The sequence below is a fragment of the Eschrichtius robustus genome, chromosome 12, assembly GCF_028021215.1.
Source record: "Eschrichtius robustus isolate mEscRob2 chromosome 12, mEscRob2.pri, whole genome shotgun sequence".
In the NCBI taxonomy this organism is placed as follows: Eukaryota; Metazoa; Chordata; class Mammalia; order Artiodactyla; family Eschrichtiidae; genus Eschrichtius; species Eschrichtius robustus.
The window spans coordinates 64394894-64420453 of NC_090835.1; the positions used below are offsets into that span (position 1 = coordinate 64394894).

The window sequence follows — 25560 nt, forward strand, 5'->3', positions numbered from 1 at the left end:
ATCTGCTTTGTCAAATTTGTCAGCCATTATATGTCTAGTTTCTTTTGGGTTTTGTAACTTGTTTTGGAACACTCTTCCTACCCAACTATTTATAAAACATAATTTTCTATACTTTCTTTTAAATGGTTTATTTAGAATTTAAAATTTTTTATTTTAAATTTTTTCTTATTCTCATTTCTAATATTGTATAGTTTCCTCATGTACTGCCAGGGAGCATACATCTGAAGATTTTATTGTACTGTGTGTCTGAGATATATTGTCAGTTCCATCTCCTTTTTAAGCTGCCTTCATTTCCTTGGCAGAAGGTTTAAGGATTTCTGAAAATGTAAAGAGCTTTTCTATGAAGATTATCATTTAGATATGCAAATAACTCCTTTTTAAATGTGGTTTTTAACCATGCTTAGATCTAGCACAGAAGCAGTAGGTTGATCATGCTTTGATCAAGGAGGGATGATGATAGAAAATAATGTCAATTTCATTTAGATTCAGATCTTAACAAATAATAGTTACAAAAAACAAATGCTAAGAAAATCATCAGCATTGGGAATTTAAATTGATAAAACCAGTAATGAGAAAAGGACAGCCCTAGAGTTTTTGACGCTGTCATTTCTTGTAGAAGAGAAAGAATTCTGTTTAAGCTAAGGAGAATTGAGCCTTGAGAATGAAAGAAGAGAACCTCTCTCCATCAAAGTGTTAAAGTGTGTCTTTGCATCATGCAAAAGCCCGAGGTCTGCTGTGGCCAGAAGTAAAGACAGCAGATCTGGAACAGGACTTCTTATTGGGAGAGCAGTTATAGGCTTGAAGTACTGATATATGGGACTTTGGAGTCGTGACTAAGCTAAAGAATTCCTGGGAAATGACATTGGTATACTTTCATACATGATGTTTTGCAACCTTTTATAAAATGATGGATAGATCAATGGCATAATTTTGGTGGAATTGTCCTGAAAAGAATCTTGCTTTTTTTTTTTTTTTTTAACATCTTTATTGGAGTATATTTGCTTTACAATGGTGTGTTAGTTTCTGCTTTATAACAAAGTGAATCAGTTATACATATACATATGTTCCCATATCTCTTCCCTCTTGCGTCTCCCTCCCTCCCACCCTCCCTATCCCACCCCTGTAAGTGGTCACAAAGCACCGAGCTGATCTCCCTGTGCTATGCGGTTGCTTCCCACTAGCTATCTATTTTACGTTTGTTTGGTAGTGTATATATGTCCATGCCACTCTCTCACTTAGTCACAGCTTACCCTTCCCCCTCCCCATATCCTCAAGTCCATTCTCTAGTAGGTCTGTGTCTTTATTCCTGTCTTACCACTAGGTTCTTCATGACTTTTTTTTTTTTTTCCTTAGATTCCATATATATGTGTTAGCATACTGTATTTGTTTTTCTCTTTCTGACTTACTTCACTCTGTATGACAGACTCTAACTCCATCCACCTCACTACAAATAACTCCATTTCGTTTCTTTTTATGGCGGAGTAATATTCCATTGTATATATGTGCCACATCTTCTTTATCCATTCATCCGATGATGGACACTTAGGTTGCTTCCATGTCCTGGCTATTGTAAATAGAGCTGCAATGAACATTTTGGTACATGACTCTTTTTGAATTATGGTTTTCTCAGGGTATATGCCCAGTAGTGGGATTGCTGGGTCGTATGGTAGTTCTAGTTTTAGTTTTTTAAGGAACCTCCATCCTGTTCTCCATAGTGGCTGTATCAATTTACATTCCCACCAACAGTGCAAGAGTGTTCCCTTTTCTCCACACTCTCTCCAGCATTTATTGTTTGCAGATTTTCTGATGATGGCCAAAGAATCTTGCTTCTAACAAAATGGGGTAGGGGTGGGCGTGGCTATGCCTCAGAGATGTTCAGTTTCTTCCTCTACGTCCGTGGTCCCACAGAAGCAGGGCACACAGACCAATGGGTGAACCGGAAATGGACATCAGCTGTACCTCTGTGCTCATGGGAACATGATGCTTCTGTGGGAATATTTGGGAAGAGTTTTCAACCAAAACAGGAGCAGGGACTCCCATCTCTTACCCATTGCACCTCCAACCTCCTGTCCCAGTGATGTTGGCCGAGACCACTGTGGGTGAAGGTCCTGTCAAGTGGGCAGGGCTGTTGTTACTGGGATGAGGCCAAGGGGCCCCAGGTGATGAGGGGTGAGGCTCACAGGGGCCCTGAGGGGTGATGATGGCAGCAGGTCTGACCCCCTCTCACCCAGCTCCCTGGTCACAGCTGGACATTGTCTTTCAGTTTTCAGGAGCTAGTCTTCTCACTGATCCCAACTATTTCTTCCAGCCAGTTTTCCTTCTTCTGTAATGAAAGAAATCTTACAGCTTTTCCCCTGTTGTTTTCACTGTATTGTGTTACAGAGCTATTTCCCGGCAATAGCGGGGAAATTGCCTAGATCCCCTTTTTCCTTTTCCTCCCATCTTTTTTTCCCACAAAACTCCACCACTTCATCTTTTCTTTTCCCTCCCTCCTTTCCCTTCCGCCCTTTCTCCTTCCATCCTTCTGTTCCTTCCTTCTTTTCTTCTTTTTCTCTCTCTCTTTCTTTTTTTAGATAGAGCCTTTTGCCAAGTGTTTCCCAGTCTTCTTCTAAAATTCACACCTGACCTTTATTAATAAATGCAGAAGTCTCATCCTTATCCTAAATTCCGACCTCCTCGGAAACCATCCTGAGTACCCTTCCTCCACTCTCTAGAATCACTGATGTGCAGAGTGTGAATTACATCTTTCGTGTATCCCCACTACTGAAGATTTGGCCAAGCCTCAGGTTTTCCTTTTTGTTAACTTATTTTTTAAAAGTTAGTATTTTGTTTTCTGAGTATGAAATTATAATATTGAACATGCTTTTGCAAACTGCATCTTCTCCCCACCCCCTGCACTTAGTAGCTCTGTGATCCCAGACAAATGTTTAAGCTTCAAGTGCCTCGGGTCCTTCTGTGAGTGGCATGATGCTATTATGGTTGTGTGAGGATGCCATGCCGTCTGCGTTACCTGCGTGTAGGTGAAAACAGTACCTGGCCCATAGCAAGCGCTCCGTGAGTGTTTGCTATTATTATTACCCTCTCTCAGGGAGATAGGTAGGCTTAGGCTTTTCGGTAGTGGAGGTCAAGGCTCTGAAACAGACAATTGGAAAGGGAGAGAAAGTGAAGGATACTTTAAACTTTTGCAGAAGTTGATATAATTGTCATTTACAGTCTATTTAGAGTAGAGTTAGAAATCACACTTGAATGTTTCAAAGCACATTCAAAGCCACTGTTAACCTGGCATTGTCTCTTCCCTCGGCATGATCAAATTGGCTGATTCCCTGTTGCCAAAAATAAGTAGTGATCATTTCCTATTTGTTGTTTGTGGAGTTACTGTTTGTACAGTTTCTGTTCGGGCAGGTCTGTTTGTCTAAAGTCTCAGGCAAACAGAGTTGTGCTGGGGACACGTGGTCTGGTGCTTCTTTAGAGCAAGGATTCTCATTTCCTGACATTTTTCTTCGTGCTTGAAAGTGAAGTCCTTATAAGCTGGAGACTCCTTGTTTTTCCTGCATTATTAGATTGGGGGCTCTGTTATTTGATGACATAGAAGAGAAGTGGGTTTTAGAATCAGATTTCATATCCCGCTTAGGCTGTGAAATCTCAGGCTCGTTTCTTAATCTCCCCAAACCTTGTTTGTTACATCTTTAAAATGAAGATGTACCATCCAGCTCAAAGAATCGTTGTGAGATTCATGTGGAAATGTGTGAAGGTGCAGAAAGAAATACCTGATAGTGGTGTTTCCCCTGAAGGAGGTGTGTCTAGCCTATAAAGTTGGGCTTCCTAAACCACCTTCGTAGCGCACATATCAGGGATGAGTGAAACTAGTTGAGCTGGTGGTTGTTTTGTTTTTTTATCCCAGGGGAATCCTGCCTGGGGTGTTAAGAGGAGGGAATGTGATGAGCTGGTGCAGCAGTGAAATCTAACATCCGATTGGTTTGCCTCGTGGCAAAAAAGTTAGGCAATCAAAACTCTCTTTTTCAGGGACTTCATTCGAACAGCTTTCAGCCTCAAAGGAGAAAGAGATGATTTAGTTTCTTTTTAGTTAAGTGTTGTCTGCGTCCCCTGCAAAACAGTGGCGGAGGCTGGGCTTGCTCATGTTTGTTTAAAAGGGGGAGTGGACTGGTTGTCAGCTTGTGAGTGGGAGTGTCTAGTCAGTGTTTTCCTTTCTACCTAGAAACTTACCAGGACTCTGACACATGAGCTCTGATATGGAGAGTTTAGGGAGCTGCTGGACCGATTTCCCGCGGAAGGATGGGGCAGGTCCTGAAAGATGATGGCGACTGGAACGCGAGGCTGGTGGGGCTGATGTGCTGCATGGGTCAGTAGCCTACCCGCCGTCTCACTTTCGTGCTGCAGGATTGGAGAGGGAAGTTGCAGGACCTCAGTGGGTTCGCACAGCGGGGCTTTAGCAGACTGTGGCGCACCTTCTGGAAATCTGGACAGGCTCCCGTGACAACTCCTGAGGCTCCCTGGACAGGACTTCCCCCTGTTGTTGGGCACAGGATATGCGTTGAAATAATCTTAATAGTTATTTGGTGTGTGATATGAAGCGGGTTTAGCTTTGATTGGATTTTCCTGAAGACCAGTCAGTGTAAGTTGTAATAATTGGTGCTCTTTTTGTACTTTTTTTATTTGTTTTTTTCAAATTCTGTTATTGTTTGCATTCTATGTCCTTATAGAATGTTCAACCATGTTGTACTTTACGAGTTGATCGTAAATGTATATTTTCATTTAAAACGTACTCTCTAAATGAAATAATTTTCCAATAGAGGGATGTTATAAAACTTCATTCAGAAAAATAGATGGATAGCCTGTAAAACCAGTAGGATCAGTTAAAAACTCAGGAGTGATTTTTCCTTTTTGTTGTCTTAGCAGCGTTGCCCTAAATATAAATCTCAGTGTTAGACAACCCTCACTGAAGTGAAATAAAGAACCATTACAAGACTTGGAAAATTAGATGGTGTCATCAGGAATACTCCCTTTTGAAATAATGTGTATGGAAAGTGGTAAATCACAGTCTCCCCAGACTTAAAGTATTCCCGGATTGTAAGTTGGTTTCCTGAAGAAAGTTGAGCCCCTAATGTCCACATTAACTTTTTCCTCATTCTTGTAGCATCGTGGGAACCTTCACGTGTTAAAGAACCTCCCTTGGCGTACTTGAAGGGGAATCATCTAGGTTTATTGAAGTTTAAAAGAAAAGATTAGGTTGTTACTGTTAGAAAACAGTATCAGAATCTATGAATCACGTGTTATTTAGTTCACTTTAGTCTTTGTACCTTAGCCAGTACTTCAGCTGTGGATCATAATCCCCAGGTATTACCTCAGTATTAACCTGCTAAACGTTTAGCTCCCACCTTACATTTTCAGCAGTGCTTTTGAAAAGCTGCTAGCAACAACCACAACAAAACCTCGGTGATCAAAAAAGCCATTTTATGGTTGTATAATTTAAGTGAGTTTCTCATTATTTGATCCTTCGATTGAATCATCTTTCTTGATCTACCACGTGGCTAAAAAATTAACCATTAAGAGATTAGTTTTTAAGAAGGTGTGTTCTATTCTTCGTGTTCCTTAAAATATAGGACCGGTTTTTATTAATTTAGAAAGAAGTAAATATATATATATATATATATTTTTTTTAAAAGGACAAATCAGAATTTAATAATCATCAAATATTAGATAATTAGATTGCTTCTAATTTTTCCATCATAAATTATGCAATTAACATATCAATGCATATGGCTTTTCACAACCCAAAGAGATATATTTTATTTTTTTAAATTTATTTTTTAATTGAAGTATAGTTGATTTACAGTGTGTTAATTTCTGCTGTACAGCAGAGTGATTCAGTTATACATATATATACATTCTTTTTTTAAAGTAAATATATTTTATTAACCATTATGTACCAAGAGGAGTTTGTATAATACACATCATATGTTAAATTTAATGGGACAGAGTAAATTTGTTAGAGTTCATATTATTATGCGATGATTCAATAAATTAATACAATTTTGGTAGATAGTTATAGGAATGCTTTTCATCTCATATTTTGTAACAATATGGAAGCTGTCTATTCTTGAACAAGGAGTTTTAATTAATAGTACATTTTGTTTTTTACTTGATGATTTAACATTAGGGTCCTAGGTTATTAATTGGATGGTATTAATGTGCATATTGCCTAGGAAGTACTCTTTTTTTTCCCTCACTCTGTTTTCTTTGCTGGAGGTTAGAAAAGCACTGCCGAAATGTGATAGGAGCCCTAGACTTTGTTGAGGAGGTTCCCTTGTTTGCACTCTGTTGTCCAAAGTCCACAGCCGTCAGGAAGGCCTGGCTCCCCAGCACTGTCTGTGATTGGGATGTGCTCAGTACTTCCTTTTGAAAGGAAAGGTGGCAGGATCTTGGGGTAGTGGAAGCAATTATGGGGGGAATCACGACACTTGAGTTCTAACTAAGCCTCTTTCAATCCGAAATTATGAGATCAGGGTTTCTTTTTTAAAATTAATTTATTTTTATCGAATTATAGTTGATTTACAGTGTTGGGTAATCACAACACAGTTTTTTATATGTAAAGCTGAATCACTGTGCTGCACACCTGAAAGAAACTGAATCACTGTGCTGTACACCTGAAACTAACACAACATTGTAAATGTATTGGGTTGGCCAAAAGTTCGTTCGGGTTTTTCCGTAACATCCTACGGAAAACCTGAACGAACTTTTTGGCCAACCCAATATTATATCTATTCTTGTTCAGATCCTTTCCCACATAGGTTATTACAGAATATTGAGTAGAGATACAGTAGGTTCTTGTTGTTTATCTATTTTATATATAGTAGTGTGTATATGTTACTCCCAAATTCCTAATTTATCTCGACCCCCCCAACCTTTCCCCTTTGGTAACCATAAGTTTGTTTTCTATGTCTGTGAGTTTATGTCTGTTTTGTAAATAAGTTCATTTGTATCATTCTTTTAGATTCCACATATAAGCTATATATGATATTTGTCCTTCTCTGTCTGACTTACTGTACTTAATATGATAATCTCTAGGTCCATCCGTGTGGCTGCAAATGGCATTATTTCATTCTTTTTTATGGCTGAGTAGTATTCATTGTATATGTGTATCACATCTTCTTTATCCATTCATCTGTCAATAGACATTTAGGTTGCTTCCATGTTGGCTGCTGTGAACAGTGGTGCTATGAACATAGGGGTGCATGTATCTTTTTCAGTTATAGTGTTCTCTGGATATATGTCCGGGAGTGGGATTGCTGGATCATATGGTAGCTCTATTTTTAGTTTTTTAAGGAACCTCCATACTGTTCTGCATAGTGGCTGCACCAGTTTAAATTCCCTAATTATTAGGGAAATGCAAATCAAAACTACAGTGAGGTATCATGTCACACCAGTCAGAACGGCCATCATCAAAAAGTCTACAAATAATAAATGCTGGAGAGGGTGTGGAGGGTTTCTTTTTGATGGAGAAGTCTGCACCAGGGCTGGCTTCTGTCTTGCTAATTAATCTCCTTGCCCTCCTTCCAGCCCCACTTGCCTGCCCTGGGCAGGGGTGGCCTTTCTCTCCTTTGTACTGCTTGCGTGGTGAGTGCCACATCCTTTGCTCAGCTGGCGTGCTTGTCACACTGCCTTCCTGTCAGGTGCCCTCTCTAGGTGACAGCTCCAGAGAACAAGGGCCAGTGCTCTATCTGTCCAGTCTGGGGGGCCCAGCACTACATAGCACTGGGCTCATCCAAGGATCTGATGGATGCTGGGATGAGTGAGGGAGGGAAGCTGGGACTAGTAGATTGCTTCTCTTTCTTTGTTCTTACCTTACGTACTAATTATTTAGGTTCATTCTGACCTCTTTAGGAATAGCAAGGCTGAAAGACATTTACGACATCATTATTACTTTAAGAGATACAGTAATATATACACTGTGTCTAAGTATATAAGGAATTATACCTTGTTATCCTGAGTAGGATTGTCCTTTGGGAAACATAATTAATTCACATCATGGGCATTTGTTTGTTGAGTGCATAGAAGCATCATGGCATCTACTGTGGGTAGACAAAGATGAGGTCGAGATCATGCCCCAGAGGGGCCAACAGGGGAATTCATAAATATTTTGTGGATGATACTGTTGGTTAACAATTATTGATAAAATTGGTCTTGGCGGAGAAGTTATATGCAAAGTGCCTGGGGATTTTATGTTGGGGATCAGGCAAGTTTAATAATTTCAGCATAAATTCTGAGCATTTATATTCAGATTTAGCAAACTTCTGTCTTCTTGGTCAGCTTCTCCAATTTTTAATACCCAAAGTGAGGTCAAGAATGAGACTAGAGGTTTGGGCATTGAAAAGGAATGTGTTATTGGCGGTACCAAATGCAAGGCCCTGTTTAGGTGCCTTTTGGGTTCTCCCTGATGGTGATGGGAAGTGGGAAGGGTTTCAAGGGGATACTTTGGAGAAGAAATGCTTGTGAAATACAAGGGAAATTACAGGGTCCCTCCCCTGCCCTTTCATGTTGGCATTAAAGGGTAGGAGAGCTCTAAGTAATACGCCATCACTGGGTAGCTTTGCAAAGAATCGAATCTGAACAAACCTTTGGATTGCTTTACTAAAATTTATGTATCCATTTTTTAAAATCATTGAACATTTATGTTTTTTCCTAAACTTTTATTTTGAAATAATAACACTGATTTATATTCTCGTAGATACATTTTGTGCACAACCATGATGATAGTTTTAAGATAAATTTTAGAAGTGGACTTACTGGGAAAGGGTATTAAATATAATAATACCCTTTATTATTATAAAGGGTATAAAATATAATTAAATATATTTTTAAGGCTTTTGATATTTATTGGCAGATTGTCGTAGAGCAGCACTGTCCAGTAGAAATTTTTGTAACAGTGGGAATGTTCTGTATCCGTACCCTGTCCAGCGTTAGTTAGTGCCCACTTGAATTGTGACTGGTGTTACCAAGGAACTGAATTGTTAATTTTATTTTATTTTGATTAATTTTGGTTTGAAGTTAAATAGCCACATCTGTGACTAAGCGCTGCAGTATTGGCAGTGCAGGTCTAGGAGATTTCAAACAAATTACATTTCCACTAGCCGTATATATATATATATGCATATGCATATCCACAGATATATATAAATGTATCTGTTCCCTGTGCCCTCGTCAACATGAATTTTTTTTTCATAAAATCTTGATAGGTGAAAAAGCTTATTTTTATTCTATATTATTATTTGTTAGTGAGGTTGAGTACCTGTGGGCATTTACTTTTTTTCATTTTTAAAATTAATTTCATTTCATAAATTTTTAATCATTTTCGTTGTCTGCTTTTGCCCAATTATACATTGATGTTCATCTTATTCTTTTTTATTTTTTTTGTATTAATATTAGTAATCTGTGTCTCATTTTACAGATATTTTTCCCAGTTGACATATTTAAGTATTTTTGCTTATGTTTAAATTAGTGTAAAGCATGTAAATACTTTTCATGAATAGGACAAGCATTTTCTTTTTTTCTTCTTTTTTAAAAATTTTATTGGAGTATAGTTGATTTACAATATTGTGTTAGTTTCAGGTGTACAGCAAAGTGATTCAGTTATACATATACATATATTCATTTTTTTCTCACATTCTTTTCCCACATAGGTTATTACAGAATATTGAGTAGAGTTCCCTTTGCTATACAGTAGGTCCTTGCTGGTTATCTGTCTTATATATAGTAGTGTGTGTGTGTTAATCCCAAGCTCCTGATTTATCCCCCTCCACCCATGTTTCCCCTTTGGTAACCATAAGTTTGTTTTCAAGATCTGTAAGTCTGTTTCTGTTTTGTAAATAAGTTCATTTGTATATTTAAAAAAATTAGATTCCACATAAGAGTGATATCATATGATATTTGTCTTTCTCTGTCTGACTTACTTCACTTAGTATGATAATCTCTAGGTCCATCCATGTTGCTGCAAATGGCATTATTTCATTCTTTTTTGTGGCCGAGTAGTACTGCATTGTATATATGTACCATGTTTTCTTTATGCATTCTTCTGTTGATGGACATTTAGGTTGTTTCCATGTCTTGGCTATTGTAAATAGTGCTGCAATGAACATTGGGGTGCATGTGTCTTTTCGAATTACGCTTTTCTTCGGACATATGCCCAGGAGTGGGATTGCTGGATCATAGCATTTTCAAAGAAACTTTCGTTCCATTTAAAGTAGTTTATGGGGCTCAGGGATGAAGAATGAGAAGAGAAAGAGGTGAAGAGAGTGAGGCCTATTTGCCCCCAGGGAAAGGATGGAGACGTGGACCAGGGGTGGGAAAAGAAAGAGGACCACGGGGAGAAAGAAGAGCTGGCCCCAGATGTAGAGAAGAGGGAGGAGGACACAGGCGAGTGGGGTTTGCTGCCTGGGAGCAGGACGGGGAGGGGGTGTGGCTTCCAGCATCTTCTCTAGATGTTGGAGATTAGGACTGTCTTTGAAATAATAACTTGATGAACCGGAACGTTCCAGTGCTCTTCCTCCTACATCGTAAGACCTCCCCTCACCCTTCTCTGCACCGTGTCTAGTAACCAGGACAGTATCACTCTCTATGGCAAGGATCTAGTGGGGCGTTCTGTTGTTACCAGATCGTTCAACACGGGGAATCTAGGAGAGAAGCAGCGTGGTTCGTGATTAAACCAGTGTCCGCTTCCAGCCAGAGGATCTGAATTCAGTCCTGCTTTTTATCACAGCTTTAAGCCTTTTTCTGAATAATCGTCGAGAAGTCCTTTGACCTCTCGACATCCTGCTTTCCTCTTATGTGAGATGGGGGTGACACTGCCTCCCTTCCCTCTTGTGGCCTTGAAGACCAGCTGGGATGTAGTCTGTGGTCAGGGACTTTGGGAAGTTCATGCAGGGGCTCAGTGGAGGCTGGTGGTGGCGGTGGAGGTGAGAGGACTTCCTGGTGGTGGCGGCGGTGGGGATGATGCAGCAGAGCGTGTGGAGGGCAGTGCTGGCAAACGCCACACTGGGAAGAGGCCAATCTTTCTCACAGGTAGTCTCAAGGTGCCAAAACTTACCAAGAAAATTCAAGTGCACCAAACAGTACTTTTTGAACACCTTACTCTTCTTTATTTGCATAGTGATAATGAAAGTCTCCTATTCATAGATTTTTACCAACCTTCTTTTATATCTTTTTTTCCCCCTTCCAGATGAACGGGACAAAGTTCAGAAGAAAACATTCACAAAATGGATAAATCAGCATCTCATGAAGGTCAGTGTATATTTCTTTTGCATCTTGGAATTGTTTTGCAGGTTTTAATTTATTGTGCAGTACTTGATTGTATGGCTGTGAAGCACAGCTTTTCAGTATCAAGTGGGAAGTTTCAGTTCTAGAGCATTTCACATGCATTTCAGGCACCTGTTATTATTTGGTATATGGCCTGTGGGTCATGATGGGGGTGGTAGATGAGTGCCCAGTGATTGCAGTGTATTCTGTGACATGAGTAAAACCTCTTATTATTGGACGCTAAAAAATCTCAGCAGGTTAAGAAATATGTAAATATTTACATGTTAGGGCATCGAAAAACTGCAATTCTCAGTAATGTTTTTTCCTCTCAAGATTCCAAGCAAGTTCTGGCATCAGATTTATGCAGATGGCAGAGAGTTAGGTGGGACTAAGGATGGTTTATTAAAAAAAAAAAAAAAAAAAGTGGGACTACCCTGGTGATCCAGTGGTTGAGACTTCGCCTTCCATTGCAGGGGGTGGCGGGTTCGATTCCTGGTCAGGGAGCTAAGATCCCACATGCCTTGCGGCCAAAAAACCAAAACATAAAACAGAAGCAATATTGTAACAAATTCAATAAAAGACTTTAAAAATGGTCCACATCAAAAAAAAAATCTTTAAAAAAAAGATAAAAAGGATGGATTATAGACAGAAGTCTAGACAAATCAGTTTATCTCTTGTATTTAGTGTGACCCAGAGATTGGTGCTTATGTGAATGTTTCTCTGTGAAGCAGTTAATAGTTGTGGCTCTTAAATTAATATTTATTTGTGTGCCATGGGTCACTTTGAGAATCTGATGTAAGCTCTTCCAAAAAATACACATGTGCACAACGTTTGCATACAATTTCATGGAGTTATTGGGTCCCAATTCCAGTAGAATTATTGGATCTGTGGGACCCAATAACTCCATAAATCTCAGCTAAAGAGCCCATGGGATTTCACAATTAACTCTTAGTCACTTTTTTCCCCTTTTATGGACAGTCCTGAAGTCGGAGAGAAGGTAATATTTTAAATCTGTTGTTTGGGACTTGGAAAGAGTTTTCTCACATAGAAACATTATGTTAATGTGGTTATATTCCTAAGCTATCCTACAGATCCTATTCAAACCATCATGTAGCCTAGGGGGATGGTGCCAGTACTGTAATAGCATTTAATAACCTTCTCTAAAAGCGATTCTTATTTCAGGGAGCATGTCAGATTACCTAAGAGAAGGTTTAGTCCCCTCTCTCTCATCACCCATGGACAGAATCCTTTTCCCAAATCTGTTACGTCCTTCTGGGGGGCCATGTCATCCACCCCCCAACTGAGACTCACTTCTGTAAGGATTTCCGTTACTACTGGGATTTCTGTTACTAATCCTCTGATGTGTCGGCTGGAGATAAAAGGTGGAGACCCTCTGCTTTATGATGCTCTCGTGAGGCAGTGTCTTGTGAATTCTGAGGAAGGTATCACACCAGCAGTTTACCTGCCCTCCCCCAGTCTTCTGTGTCATCCTTTGTGTCCCGTGCACACCGTGTGAGCAGGACTCTGCTACGGGCTAGGGCAGAGGTGGGCTGATGTGAGGGTTGCATTGTGGAACGTTGGAGCTGAAGTCTCTGACACAGGCTAGGGCAGAGGTGGGCTGATGTGAGGGTTGCATTGCGGAACGTTGGAGCTGAAGTCTCTGACACAGGCTAGGGCAGAGGTGGGCTGATGTGAGGGTTGCATTGCGGAACGTTGGAGCTGAAGTCTCTGACACAGCCTAGGGCAGAGGTGGGCTGATGTGAGGGTTGCATTGTGGAACGTTGGAGCTGAAGGCTCTGACACAGGCTAGGGCAGAGGTGGGCTGATGTGAGGATTGCATTGTGGAACGTTGGAGGTGAAGGCTCTGACAGAACTTCCCCATCTCTGAGGTGAGTCCAGGGGGAGCGAGGTTTTGGATGAAGAGATGCCCCTTTGGTGGCTCCTGGCCTGGCAGTCTTTGTGGCTGTGGCCATCTGGGTGTGGCACGTCGGGGACACAGAGGGCTTCCCCGTGTCTTCGGGAGTGTAAGTCACAGTGTTGGCAGTGGAGGGTAGAAACCCATGAGGATGACTCCTGTGGGAACGCAGCGATGGCATGAGACGGATGTTCCTTGGAGACCTACTGGGTACTGGGCGTGTTGGGCCGGGACACTCACCTTACGAGCAGCTTGTAAATTGGATGAATGCGTGTAAGGAAACTGCCTTTGCTCAAAATTCAAAACACTAGTTGAGCTTTCTGAGGACAAGTCTGTATTATCCACTCCTAGGGCGCATCATGGGGCCTGGCAAGAGTGTTCTCACCATGTGTAACGCCCATGGCAAGTTTTAAATCACTTAATCCTCCAACAACCCTCCAAGGTGGTTTAATTTAGTGGTTAGGCCCACAAAGCCGGCACAGTCAGACAGCAAGGGTTCAAATCCTGATTTACTTGGAGTATGTGACCTCTTTTTTTGATAAAATGACACATCTAGAAGATTTAAGGCTTACTTCTGCTGCAACCCAGTAAGAATTAGGAAAATAAGTATTTTATGCACAACAGCCATTAGATAGATGCCAGTCTAACTAATTAGGCTTATAATCAAATTAGCTTATTTGTTTCTTGAAGTAGGGCAGAATTTAAAATTCACTCTTATTGAAAAATTGTGCACTGAAATTTCTGACCCAAAACTCACATATGTGAGAACATAGGTTTTTGGTTTTTTTTTTTTTAACATTTATTCTTTTATGTCTGGAAACTAGAGCATTACCCTCAAGTGAAGAAAAATCATCAGATATCCCTAAACGTTTTGGGGCACCAGGCTGTTCAGGTTTGTGTTGTGAGATGACCAGAGAAAGGCCACATTTCGTGTCATCTTTTCCATGTTTCACCCACGTGATGATGAGAGGAATGTTGGATACTCTTGCTGTTGGGGGCCATTTGGTTGTAACCCAATTAGTAGGAAATATAAAGTAAGTAAATGGATTTTAGATTAAAAATCTCTATATTAGAAAGAAATATTTCTTCTGTATTGCTCTTCTTATATTCTTCCCTTGAAATATTGAACATATTCAGGGAGAAACAGGGACAGGAGAGAAGCAGATCTCTTACCTTTCTTGACTTACCTTATTCCCTTGCAACGAATGAAAGTATGTTATTTGAAGAGTTTTTCATAAAATTAGATTATGTTATATAAATGTTAAGGGAAAGGGTGACCATGAGGAACGAGTCAGCAAAATGAAGGAATAATTGATGGGGAAAGAGAGAAAAAAAGTGGGAATAAAATCATTGAGATAATATTCGAGTAATTTTATGTGTGTACTCACTCTGTTTTGTCATTTTAACTGTAGCCCTTCCCCTTAAACAATGGGGAGGGGAGGGGGAAAGGGGGTTAGAAGAGAAAAGAGAGAAGAAGGGGTGGAGGAGGAGGTTAAAGGGGGAAAAGAGGGGAAGGATGCCTACCTTGTGCCCTGGGCTGCCCCCCATAACCCGGGAGTTGTATGCGGGGACCAAGTCCTGGAGACTCTGCCCTGGGCTTATTAGCTGCCTGGGCTGCTGACGCAGGCCAGAGTGTGGTCCCCATCTTTTGAAATAATTCTTAAAAATTTTGCCCTAAGTGATTATTTTATGTGTTTATTGTGGTTTAATATTATGTAATTATTTTACCCAAGTTGTGGCTCCAGGGAGATCTGTTGTTAGTAGGTCTGCTCCTTTGGGCAGTGAGGTAATTGAGAGCTTAGTTCCAGAACAGACCTTCTTCACTGGATTTTCCTTTTCATTTGATAAATAGTATATTTTGTCTTTGAAAGAAGACCCTCCTACAAGGTTGTCAGTCTGTGACATGTAAGGCAAAGATGGAAGGTAGACAGCTCTGCACTTTATTATTGGTGTGACCGTAACCTTCTTCGCCCTCATCTGTAAATAGTGGATTAGTGTGAGGATTTGATGAGATCGTCCATCTAAGCATAACGTATGGTGCTTGGCAGACTGTCAGCACTCAGTCAGTGAGAGCTGGTGGAAGAGTGGGCTGATATGGATGGCTGCAAACCAAATAGTAAAGCAGGGGTGGGGTGCCTCTCATGCCCTGCTACCTGCCTTATCCAAATCTCTTCTTTACCTCAAGTACTTTCCCTCTTAGTACACCTGTTTTAGAAAAACCTAGGGTTTGGGGGTCAGAATCTATGGGGGAGATAGATTGGCCGTCTTGCCTTGGAGTCCTGCTGGGTCACTTGAGCCATACCCTCTCTACACACCCCTCCCTTGTGGTCTGTGGGTTGATCTTGGGGGCCCAAAGGCCTATTTTCCTCTTCTCCCACACACTCCCCTCGCAGAAAGGGTGTCTGTGAAGACTCAGCACACTCCTGGTCCTCGGTTGTACCTTCACTTGGATTTGCGCTTGGAGGATAGCTTTCGAATTGTCCAGTTTGCTTCCCTGATTTAAGAGAAGGGGCACCCGCCACAGCCCCTCCTGGTCTAGCTGCATCAGAAGCCACATAGCGAGAGCAGGACTTGGCTGGGGGCCCAGGTCAACCTTGGACTCCTTGGTGCACTGGGACGTTTTGCAGATGCCAGCGGGTTACCCTTGGCTGTTAGACTGTTTACTTTTCTCCACCTTATACTTTCAGGTATTTGCTAGTTAATCCCCATGAGTTAGGAAGTTAGGATTTATGCAGCAGTAAACTAGCGTATACCCAGTGCCCAGGGGATACTTCTAGCAAGGTCAATTTTTAAAAGTTTATGTGACTGAGAAAAGTAAACGTCGTGGAGCTTTTAGATGATTGCTTAAGTTACTATTATATCCATATGTGTAAACACTGTTTCCTTAAAATACTTGGTTAGGATTTTTTAATATAGCTTTTTCTCCAGAAAAAAATTAATATAGACTTATATTTATCAGAGCTAAAATTACATTTGTTTAAACAGTTTGCTTAATTAAAACTCATGTTTGTTGGTGAGCAGACGTCTTTGGCTTTTTTCCAGATGTATCTAAATTTTAGTGCTCTGGTATTTCAGTTGTATGACTAAGCCTGTCCTTATTTAAACTGATTGTTCGGGCAAGAATGTTTTCCTTTTGATTCATCATTCTGCAAAATATATTTAAGGATGAAGCCCAGTTAACACATTCACATCTGCTGCCTCTACAAGATTCTTCACATGCTGAATATATTGGATTGTTTACCTTGCAAATTATGATCTCTAGGTAAACTATGGTTGTCAGAAACGATTATGTATTATTCTTTAGCATAATTTAAATTATAGTACTAAAACATGAGCTGGTTGTTATTGAAAATACCTGAGACTTCAGTTAGCTGAATTTTACCCAGAGAGTTGTTCTAAAATATAAAATTGTTGGCCTTCTTCTATTATTTACAGTATTTATTTATGCCCATTCTACCCATGGCACTTTATAAACTAGAGGGTCTTAGGTCACTATTTAATTTTTGTTATTCCTGATCACATGCAGTTCTGTCTTGCTGTCTAGAAATTTATGAGTATATATAACAGATGGCACCCAGATCTAAGTACCAATGATGTAGCTTTTGCCTTGCTCTGAGGAAACAAGAAGAAAGGAAGCCCTTTATTTTCTGAAGCACTTTAAAGATCAGAAGATTCCTTTTTAACTCATTGTTTGCCTGGGCCCAGAATTAGAACTTGAGCCGTGAATGAGAGGCTGCACTGAAGAGGAATAATTTAAGGGGATGAAAAATTTTTGCAAGATTGCAGTCTGGAGAATTCATATAATGTGCTTTACTTGTGTTGGATCCATCTAACTAACTGTTTATGGTGGAAATATATTCTTCAGCACTGGTTAGCTGTACTGTAAATGTATTAATTAACATTGTGTAATTGGATGTTTGGTCTGAGTTTTACTTTATTGATACATAAATGCATTTGGAGAGGAAGAGGCCCTGGATTCCATACTGAACCACACCCTCTTAGTAACCTGCTTGGTTACCACCTGGGAGATACCCAACTGATGATTACACTTTTATCTCTGTTCCATCTTGTCTTTGGAAAGCTTGATTTACTTACAGCATAGACATCCTTTGCACACATTGTCAAGGCAATGACTTCATGGCCCTGCTGAATCAATCACACTATTCTTTGTTTTGTGATTTGGTGGCTGGGAGGAAATGTAAATCCCCAAGCTGAGAACACAGTGATAACTTTTAGGGAATAGGAAGAAATCTCTATTTGCTCTGTGTTCTCGACCATTGCATACTTCTTGAGTAATTTTACCATCTGTGGGCACAGATGAGAGAGAAAAATTTTTGAAGCATCGACTTTATACAGGGCTAATGGAAAATACCTTTTCTGAAAGTATAATGCAGGTTGTGGTTCTTAAAATTGGCAAATAAGGTATTTTTTCAAGACCTTAGACTTATACACGTGATTCTTAAACTTTAGCTGCATCAGAGCCACTTGGAGGGCTTGTTAAAATAGATGGTTGGGCCCCAGCCCAAGGCTTCATATTGACTGGATCTGGGATGGGACCTGAAAATTTCCCATTCTAATAAGTTCCAGGAAGTTGGGTTTCTAACAAAAAGCTGATGCTGCTTAGCTGGGGCCACACTATGAGAGCACCTGTCATAGATAAAATGATAAATATTGTAATGAACCATCAGTTTCATTTGATATAACCAACAAATATTCTGATAATGTTTAAAAAATAGTAGTAGCTATTGCACCTCTACTGTATGCTATGTTTATTAATTAATAATTAATAAATTAATAATAATTAATTTATTAATTGATATTTACAATATTAATACTATTACTACTACTACTAATAGCTGCTAATATTATTTGAGAGCAAACCACATGCCAGGCTGTCACTTTCATGTCTTAATGTATTTCTCACAACAGTTCTTATGGACAGGACCTGACTATTTTTTTTTAATTTATTTAATTGAAGTATAGTTGATTTATAATGTTATGGTAATTTTTGCTGTACAGCAAAGTGATTCAGTTATATATATATATATATATATATATATACACACACACACACACACACACACACGCATACATTCTTTTCATATTCTTTTCCATTAAGGTTTATCACGGGATATTGAATATAGTTCCCTGTGCTATACAGTAGGACCTTGTTGTTTATCCATTCTATATATACTAGTTTGCATATGATAACCCCAACCTCCCACTCCATCCCTCTCCCACTCCTCTCCCTCTTGGCAACCGTGAGTCTGTTTCTGTTTCATAAATAAATTTATTTGTGTCATATTTTAGATTCCACATAAAGTGATATCATATGATATTTGTCTTTGTCTGATTTACGTCACTTAGTATGATCATCTCTAGGTCCATCCATGTAGCTGCAAATGGTATTATTTCATTATTTTTCTATAGCTGAGTAGTATTCCCTTGTATATATGTACCACATCTTCTTTATCTATTCATCTGGATCCTGACTGTTCTTAATCCCCACGTTACAGATGATGAAACTGATGCCCAGAGAGGTTCCATAATTTCCCCAGGTCATATAGCTAATAATTCTCAGGATGTGTATGGAAAATAAGGCTAAGAGAGAGTACACCTTTCCTCCACTTGAGGAGGAAGGGAGGATGACACCCCAGTCTGGCTGACTCTAGGTCTTGTTCTCTCTCTACTGCACTAAATTTTTAAGGATGAATTTAGTCATCAAAGCTAAAGGGGAAAGCTGAGCTTATGACGTGACGTTTAAGTTATTTCTGTTGTGGTGTAAGAGATAGGGTACGTAGTAGAGGAAGGGTTGAAAGCTTTTGGAGGAAATGTCTGGTTAAAGGCTCAAAGTGTAGAATTTAGAAGCAAATCAGGTTTTTGCAAATGTGAAAAAATAGTTGACTTGGTAATCTTGACAACTTCAAGATTGTAAGAGATAACATAGAGGCGTGTGAAGTCACCTGCTAGTATGTAGGTGACTAATAGCTTGGGATTGAGAAACTCTGAATATCTTCTCATCACGAGGAATAACAATTTCTTTGTGGTGAAGTTCCTCATCAATTAAAAAAGGTCCAGAATAACACTCAGTTCACTTTCAGCAGGGCTGTGTTGAGCTTTGGTATAAGCAGAGCTGTATCTGAAATACAGTTTAGAAAGTACTGTTTTCATGCAGCTTCCTGTTTTGTTGGAGACATTAAATACATTTGTATTAAAACCATTACCAGTTATGCCAGGCAGCATAGGATGACGTGCCAGAATGAGTAGGAGACAGTAAGGGCTTTACGAGGTCAGAGCCAGGAGACTTGGGCAGCCCTGAGTAGTCAGGGACTGTGACAGGGTAGGGACTTTGGCTTAAGCTGGGTGCAGAGGAGGGGGTGGGCTGGGGCCGTGTGCTGTGCGCCTGATGTACTGGACCACTAGGGTTTGCTGGAAGGAGACCAGGTTGGATAGAAATGGTGACGCCACACCTGAAACTAACACAACATTGTCAGTCGACTATATTTCAGTAAAAATTAAAAAAAAAAAAAAAAAAAAAAAAAGAAATGGTGAAGCCAGGTAAGAAGCAGTTGTGATGGGTTAGCCAAGGATGTCATTGGAAGTTTTTGAGGACAAATGCAACGTAACGTAACTGGCATTTTAGGAAGAACTGTGAATTTCACACATAGGCATTAAGGAACTAGAAGTAACTATATTGTGAATTCTATGACGGCACTGACTGTGTTTGCTGAATGAGGGAACCTACAGGGAGGGGACTACAGGGGCCTCTCTCTTTTAGTTGTTTCCTTTGTTTTGTAGCAGGTACTCAGATGGAGTTGGAGAATGCCTGCTGATCAGTTTATAGGTTGGAGGGATACTTCGTGTAATAAATAGATCAAGAAAGCTGGACCTCTCGTCTCATCAAAAAGACAGAACTTAACGGTGGCAAATGTAAAGTTCTGCTCAAAGATTGAAAGATTTCCCTGTAGGACACAGAAGGTCTGGCGGGGCAGCGATTCATGCAGTCAGAGCTGGGGGGGTCCTGCTGGCTGCAGATGGACAGCAGTGATGCACCTGCATGCAGTCTCAGGCCGTCTTAGCAGAGCTGAATACGCTCTGGTCAGCCCACATCCAGCGTGCTTTGTTCAGGTCATGACAGTGCGTTTTAAGGGACAGTCAGAAGGAAAGTGACCACAGGAGGCAACCATGATGGTGAGCGTCTGGAAACCATCTCTCGGATGAGGGATGACAGAGACAAGTGGGGAAGGTGGCTTTGAGAAGAGAGGATTACAGAGAAACGTGTTTTCAGATATTGACAGGGTAGTCATATAAGAAAGAGTGCAGTTTGGGGTTTATTTGATCCAAAGATTGAAGATTTAAATTCAGTATAAAACCTCTCTCTAAACATCCGCAGTGCCCAGTAATAGGCATTCAGTTAAGTGTTTTTTGATCTAAGGGAATATTATTAGTTTCTGATGGCTGCTGTAACAAATTACTCAGTTCTGGAGGGTAGAAGTCTGAGATCAGTTTTTCTGGGCTGAAATCAAGGTGTTAGCAAAGCCATGCTCCCCCCAGAAGCTCTCGGGGAGAATTCCATCCTTGTATCTTTCAGGGTCTGGTGGCTCCAGCATTCCCTGACTTGTGGCCACACCATTCTAGTCTGCCTCCGCGGGCACAGCGCCTCCTCCTGGTCTATGTGTGTCAGGTTCCCAGTACCTCTCTCTTTTTAAATTTTTATTTTAAAAATTTTATTTATTTATTTATTTAATTTTATTTTATCTTATTTTTGGCTGCATTGGGTCTTTGTTGCTGCGCGGGCTTTCTCTAGTTGTGGCGAGCGGGGGCTGCTCTTCGTCGCGTTGCGCGGGCTTCTCATTGTCGTGGCTTCTCTTGTTGCGGAGCACGGGCTCTAGGCGCGTGGGTTCAGTAGTTGTGACACATGGGCTCAGTAGTTGTGGCGCACGGGCTTAGTTGCTCTGTGGCATGTGGCATCTTCCCGGACCAGGGCTCGAACCCGTGTCCCCTGCATTGGCAGGCAGATTCTTAACCACTGCACCACCAAGGAAACCCTCCAGTGCCTCTCTTTTATAAGGATGCTTGGGATTGGATTTCGAGCTCACTGGGATAATCCAGGATAATCTTCCCATTACAAAATTCTTAACACATCTGCAAAGACTCTTTTCCAAATAAGACAACATTTGGTTTCCAGGGATTAGGACCTGATATCTTTGGGGCCACGATCATCCTATTACATATGAACTATTAAAACTGCCTGGTGTGAAGTCAACCATGGCTTCATGGGACAGGCACTCCCCAGCCGTTAGGAAATTTCCACCAAAATCCTGTGGAGATGTAGTTAGAGTCTATCAGAGATGGAACAGAAATGGTTCATGCATTGGTTGGAGGGTGGACTAGGTGGTGTCAAAGATGCTTTCCAAGACCAAGATGATATAATCGTATCATTTGTTTAGAGCAGTGGTCCCCCACCTTTTTGGCACCAGGGTCTGGTTTCACGGAAGACAGGTTTTCCATGGTCGGGGTGGAGGGGGGATGGTTCAGGCAGTAATGTGAGTGATGGGGAGCGATGGGGAGTTGCAGATGAAGCTTCGCTCCCTCGCCCGCAGCTCACCTCCTGCTTTGTGGCCTGGTTCCTAACAGCCCGCAGACCGGTACCCGTTGGGGACCCCTGGTTTAGAGGGCAAGATGTGCGAAATACTAATTAACAGAGATAGACCAGAGATTTATTTTTATATTTTTAAATTGTTGGAAATAATTGTATGCTTTAACAAGTTGCAAAAGTAAAAATAGTACAAGGAACCCTGCCCTGGTATGCTCTTTACCCAGATTGACTCTTGTTGACATTTACCCTGTTTTCTGTATCATGACCCCGAAACAGTGTGCGTGTGTGTGTGTGTGTGTGTGTGTGTGTGTGTGTGTACTTTTTTATCTGAACCATGTGGGGGTAAGTTCTATACCCCATGGCCCTTTCCCCCTCAATACTTCAGCATTTCCCAAGAGTAGGGATGTTTTTTCATAACCACACATTTACCCACTTCATAAAGCTACGCTGCTTTACAGTCTGTTTTCTTTACCCCAGTTTTGTGGTTGGTCCTTTACACCATTTCCCCAGGGCAGCGTCCAGGTCATGGTCAGCGTTGTATTTAGTTGTCATGTCTCTTTATTCTGCTTTAACTGGGAACAGTTTCACAGCCCTTTTACAGACTTTTAAGACATGAGCATTTTTGAAGACTACAAAGCAGGGGTTTATTTACAGAGAATGGAGGATGAGTTAATAGTAAAATATATTTTGAACTTAAATTTATTTTATGACAAGAAGACAAACCTTTTTCTCCCGGAGGGAGTCATTTAAGTAGTTACAAGTGATTTTAGTGTTTTTTGATATAGTAGTGAATTACCTTTTCAAATTAAGAACACCAAAATTTGACTAATTTCATCAGATAACTTTAGTTCCATCTCGTGGTCCATTATAATTTTTCTTCTTCTTGATTTCCTTATTGTTATTATTATTACTTGTGCTCCCAACACTGCCATTTTAAATGTTTAGGCTGTGCACGTCCTGTACGGGATGCATAACGTGGGTTGTCTGGTTGAATCCTTGTTTAACCAGTGACATTTGGGAAGCTCAGGGAACACCATTACCTGCCCAGCGTGAAGGGGCTGGAATGTGGCAGAGCTGAGGGTCAGTCCTTGGTCCTTCTGGGGCCACAGAAAAACTCTGTCATTCTGCCCCATTTTGCCTCAGTAGAGTCACAGGGCTAAAGAATGATCAAGAAATGAAGACACAGAAGTAGGGGTAAAGCACTATGCTGAGGTACGTTGCTGCTTTTCTCAGTTCTCATCTCTCCCAACATTACTTCAAGTCTTTGCCATGATGGTTCAGCCATAAATTTTTATTTGCATTCTTATCTAATCAATATACTTTGCAAGAGTTTAGAGATATAGATAAAAGTATATGAAAAAGCCAAGCAGCATTCCTGAAGGTGACAGTTTAATCAGAGAAGGGCACTGACTAAGGCATTTTTCAAAGAAAAAATTACACTTTGATCAGCAGTGCTGACATCTCCTAAGTCATGTTATATAGGGCTTCACCTCAGCACACGCGTTCTGTAGTGGGTGGATTTAAGCAGAAGACTTGGCTTGTTGTTTATACTGGACTCCAAGCCGCATGAGGGCTGCCCTGCGTTTGTCTCACTAAACAGGGCCTCTCAGCCCCAGCACAGCGCCTGATACACTGTTTCCCTCAGATCCCTGAGGAATTTTTTGCTTCATGAGTGAATCTGAAACCAGATGAAACTTTCCCTCCCTAGTTTATAATACAGAACTATGACTACTGTGATGGGAAAGTAAAAAGTGTTGCTTTGTTGGGAGTGAGATAAAAGTTAGTCTGGAAGAAAAATAAATCTATGATGACTTCCTTCTTTTAAAGCTGAAGATACCTATTGCGCTACAGGGACAGAAACTGAGGCCCCAAGTCAAACAGGAGTATCGTCAGGACCACGTTTTGATCATCCTTTTGAGGCCTCTGCGTGTTCTTTCCATGGCACAATTCAGTTTCTCCATTCGTGTTGGTAGTAGGAAGTTCACTCATATTAATAGATGAGATTAATGTATTTATCTAAGGTTAAATACATATAAACAAATAAATACATATAATAAAAATACAATAAAAATAAATTAAATACAAATAAATAAGAATACACATAATAAAAATATAATATAAAAATAAATTAATTAAAGGCATATAAATAAATAAGTAAATAAATAAATTAGCTTTGCCATACTTACCTACCGTTATTTTCCTCAGTTCAGAATTTAGCAGAGCATTGGCTAGAGCTAGATTTTCCTCACTTGGGAATTCTCTAATAATATACTGATAATATTAGTAGATTCTCTGTAGCCTTACTGCAGGTAGGGAAGGAAGAAGAAATCTTTTCCTTCTACGCTTCTACGTTCTTGGTTGGGCTGTAGGACAAAAGACAGATTAATAAGAGAAAAGCATACAGATGTATTTCATAAGAGTTTTATGTGATCCAGGAACCTTCATGAGGAAATGAAGACCTGAAGAAACCGTTAAACCTGAGTGTTTTTAACAGTAGATTTGATGCAGAGTAGAGGGTCCTGGGAAAACGTGACAGGACAGAAGGGTGTGAGCTGAGAGTAATAAACTGGGGAAGCTTAGGAAGGCCTGTCTGTTCAGATTCCTGTCACCTGCAGAGATAAGGATGCTCCTTTCCTCCAGGTACAGGGAGGGCACCTCTCACATGAGGGTCTCATGACCTGCTCGGAGGAGAGGGGGGTGGGGGGAATGACAGAGCCCTGCCAGCACCTGCTGTTTCCCAGCTCCTTCAGCTTAAAGAAGACATTCAGTCTGCCCAGGTGCCCTGTTTGGGGTGGTGTATCCTGAGCCCTGTCATGCAGGTGTGGTTAGGTTTCTTTGAAGGTTATCTAAGATGCTCCTTTCCATAGAATCTAACAGAAAGCCCTCTTTCCAGGCCCTGGTCAGTGTTTGCTGTGCTGCAAACCTGAGGGAAGATTCAGAAACTGGTTTAAAAGGGGCTGATAAGGAAGACAAGTAGGAGGCAGAAACCAATGATGAGAGAGTGCAGAGGGTCTGTGCTCTGCAGGGTGGGTGGGGGAGAACTTGACACAGAAAGTGGGCGGGGTGTCAGGGGTCACGATGGCTCACATTGGTCTGGCCTAGGAGGTTGGAAACAGTTGCCTATATAATACAGTCATTTGATCTTAACGTGATATAGAAGAGATGTCTGTGTGTGAAAAAGGGAGAGAGGGACGGCTTCAGAGGGAAGCCGTTGAAGCTGGGAAGACTACTGTGTACCTCTAAAAGTGCTGAACTAAATGCCGATGGCCTGGGCTGTGGATTCATAGTGCTAACATATTCTGATGCTGATGCCGGCTTAAAGAATTTCTTTTTTTCCCTTCTTCCAGTTTTATTGAGATATAATTGACGTACAGCCCTGTATAAGTTTAAGGTGTGCAGCATAATGATTTGACTTGCATACATCATGAAATAATGATCACAGTAAGTTTAGTGAACATCCATTGTCTCATACAGATACAAAATAAAAGAAAAAGAAAAAAGTTTTTTCTTATGATGAAAAGTCTTAGGATTCACTCTTAACAGTTTTCATATATAACATACAGAAGTGTTAATTACGTTAATCATGTTGTACTTTACATGCCTAGTACTTATTTGAGAGTTTTGTTTAATTGAGATGATTGACGTGTGGTTATAGGCTCAATTCAGTGCAGGTTTTTAACTGTTCTTTTATCTGTTAGGGATTCACATGTGTATTAAAGCTACACCACCCTAAGTG

The 25560-nt window shown here is 40.5% G+C and overlaps 1 protein-coding gene across 1 annotated transcript in view; it reads left to right on the forward strand.

Annotated features, from left to right (window-relative positions):
- DST (dystonin) overlaps positions 1–25560 on the forward strand; it is a 491021-nt gene that overhangs the window by 205046 nt on the left and 260415 nt on the right. Inside the window, 1 exon segment of the mRNA XM_068559249.1 lies at positions 11234–11295. Coding sequence (XP_068415350.1) covers positions 11234–11295 — 62 coding nt within the window.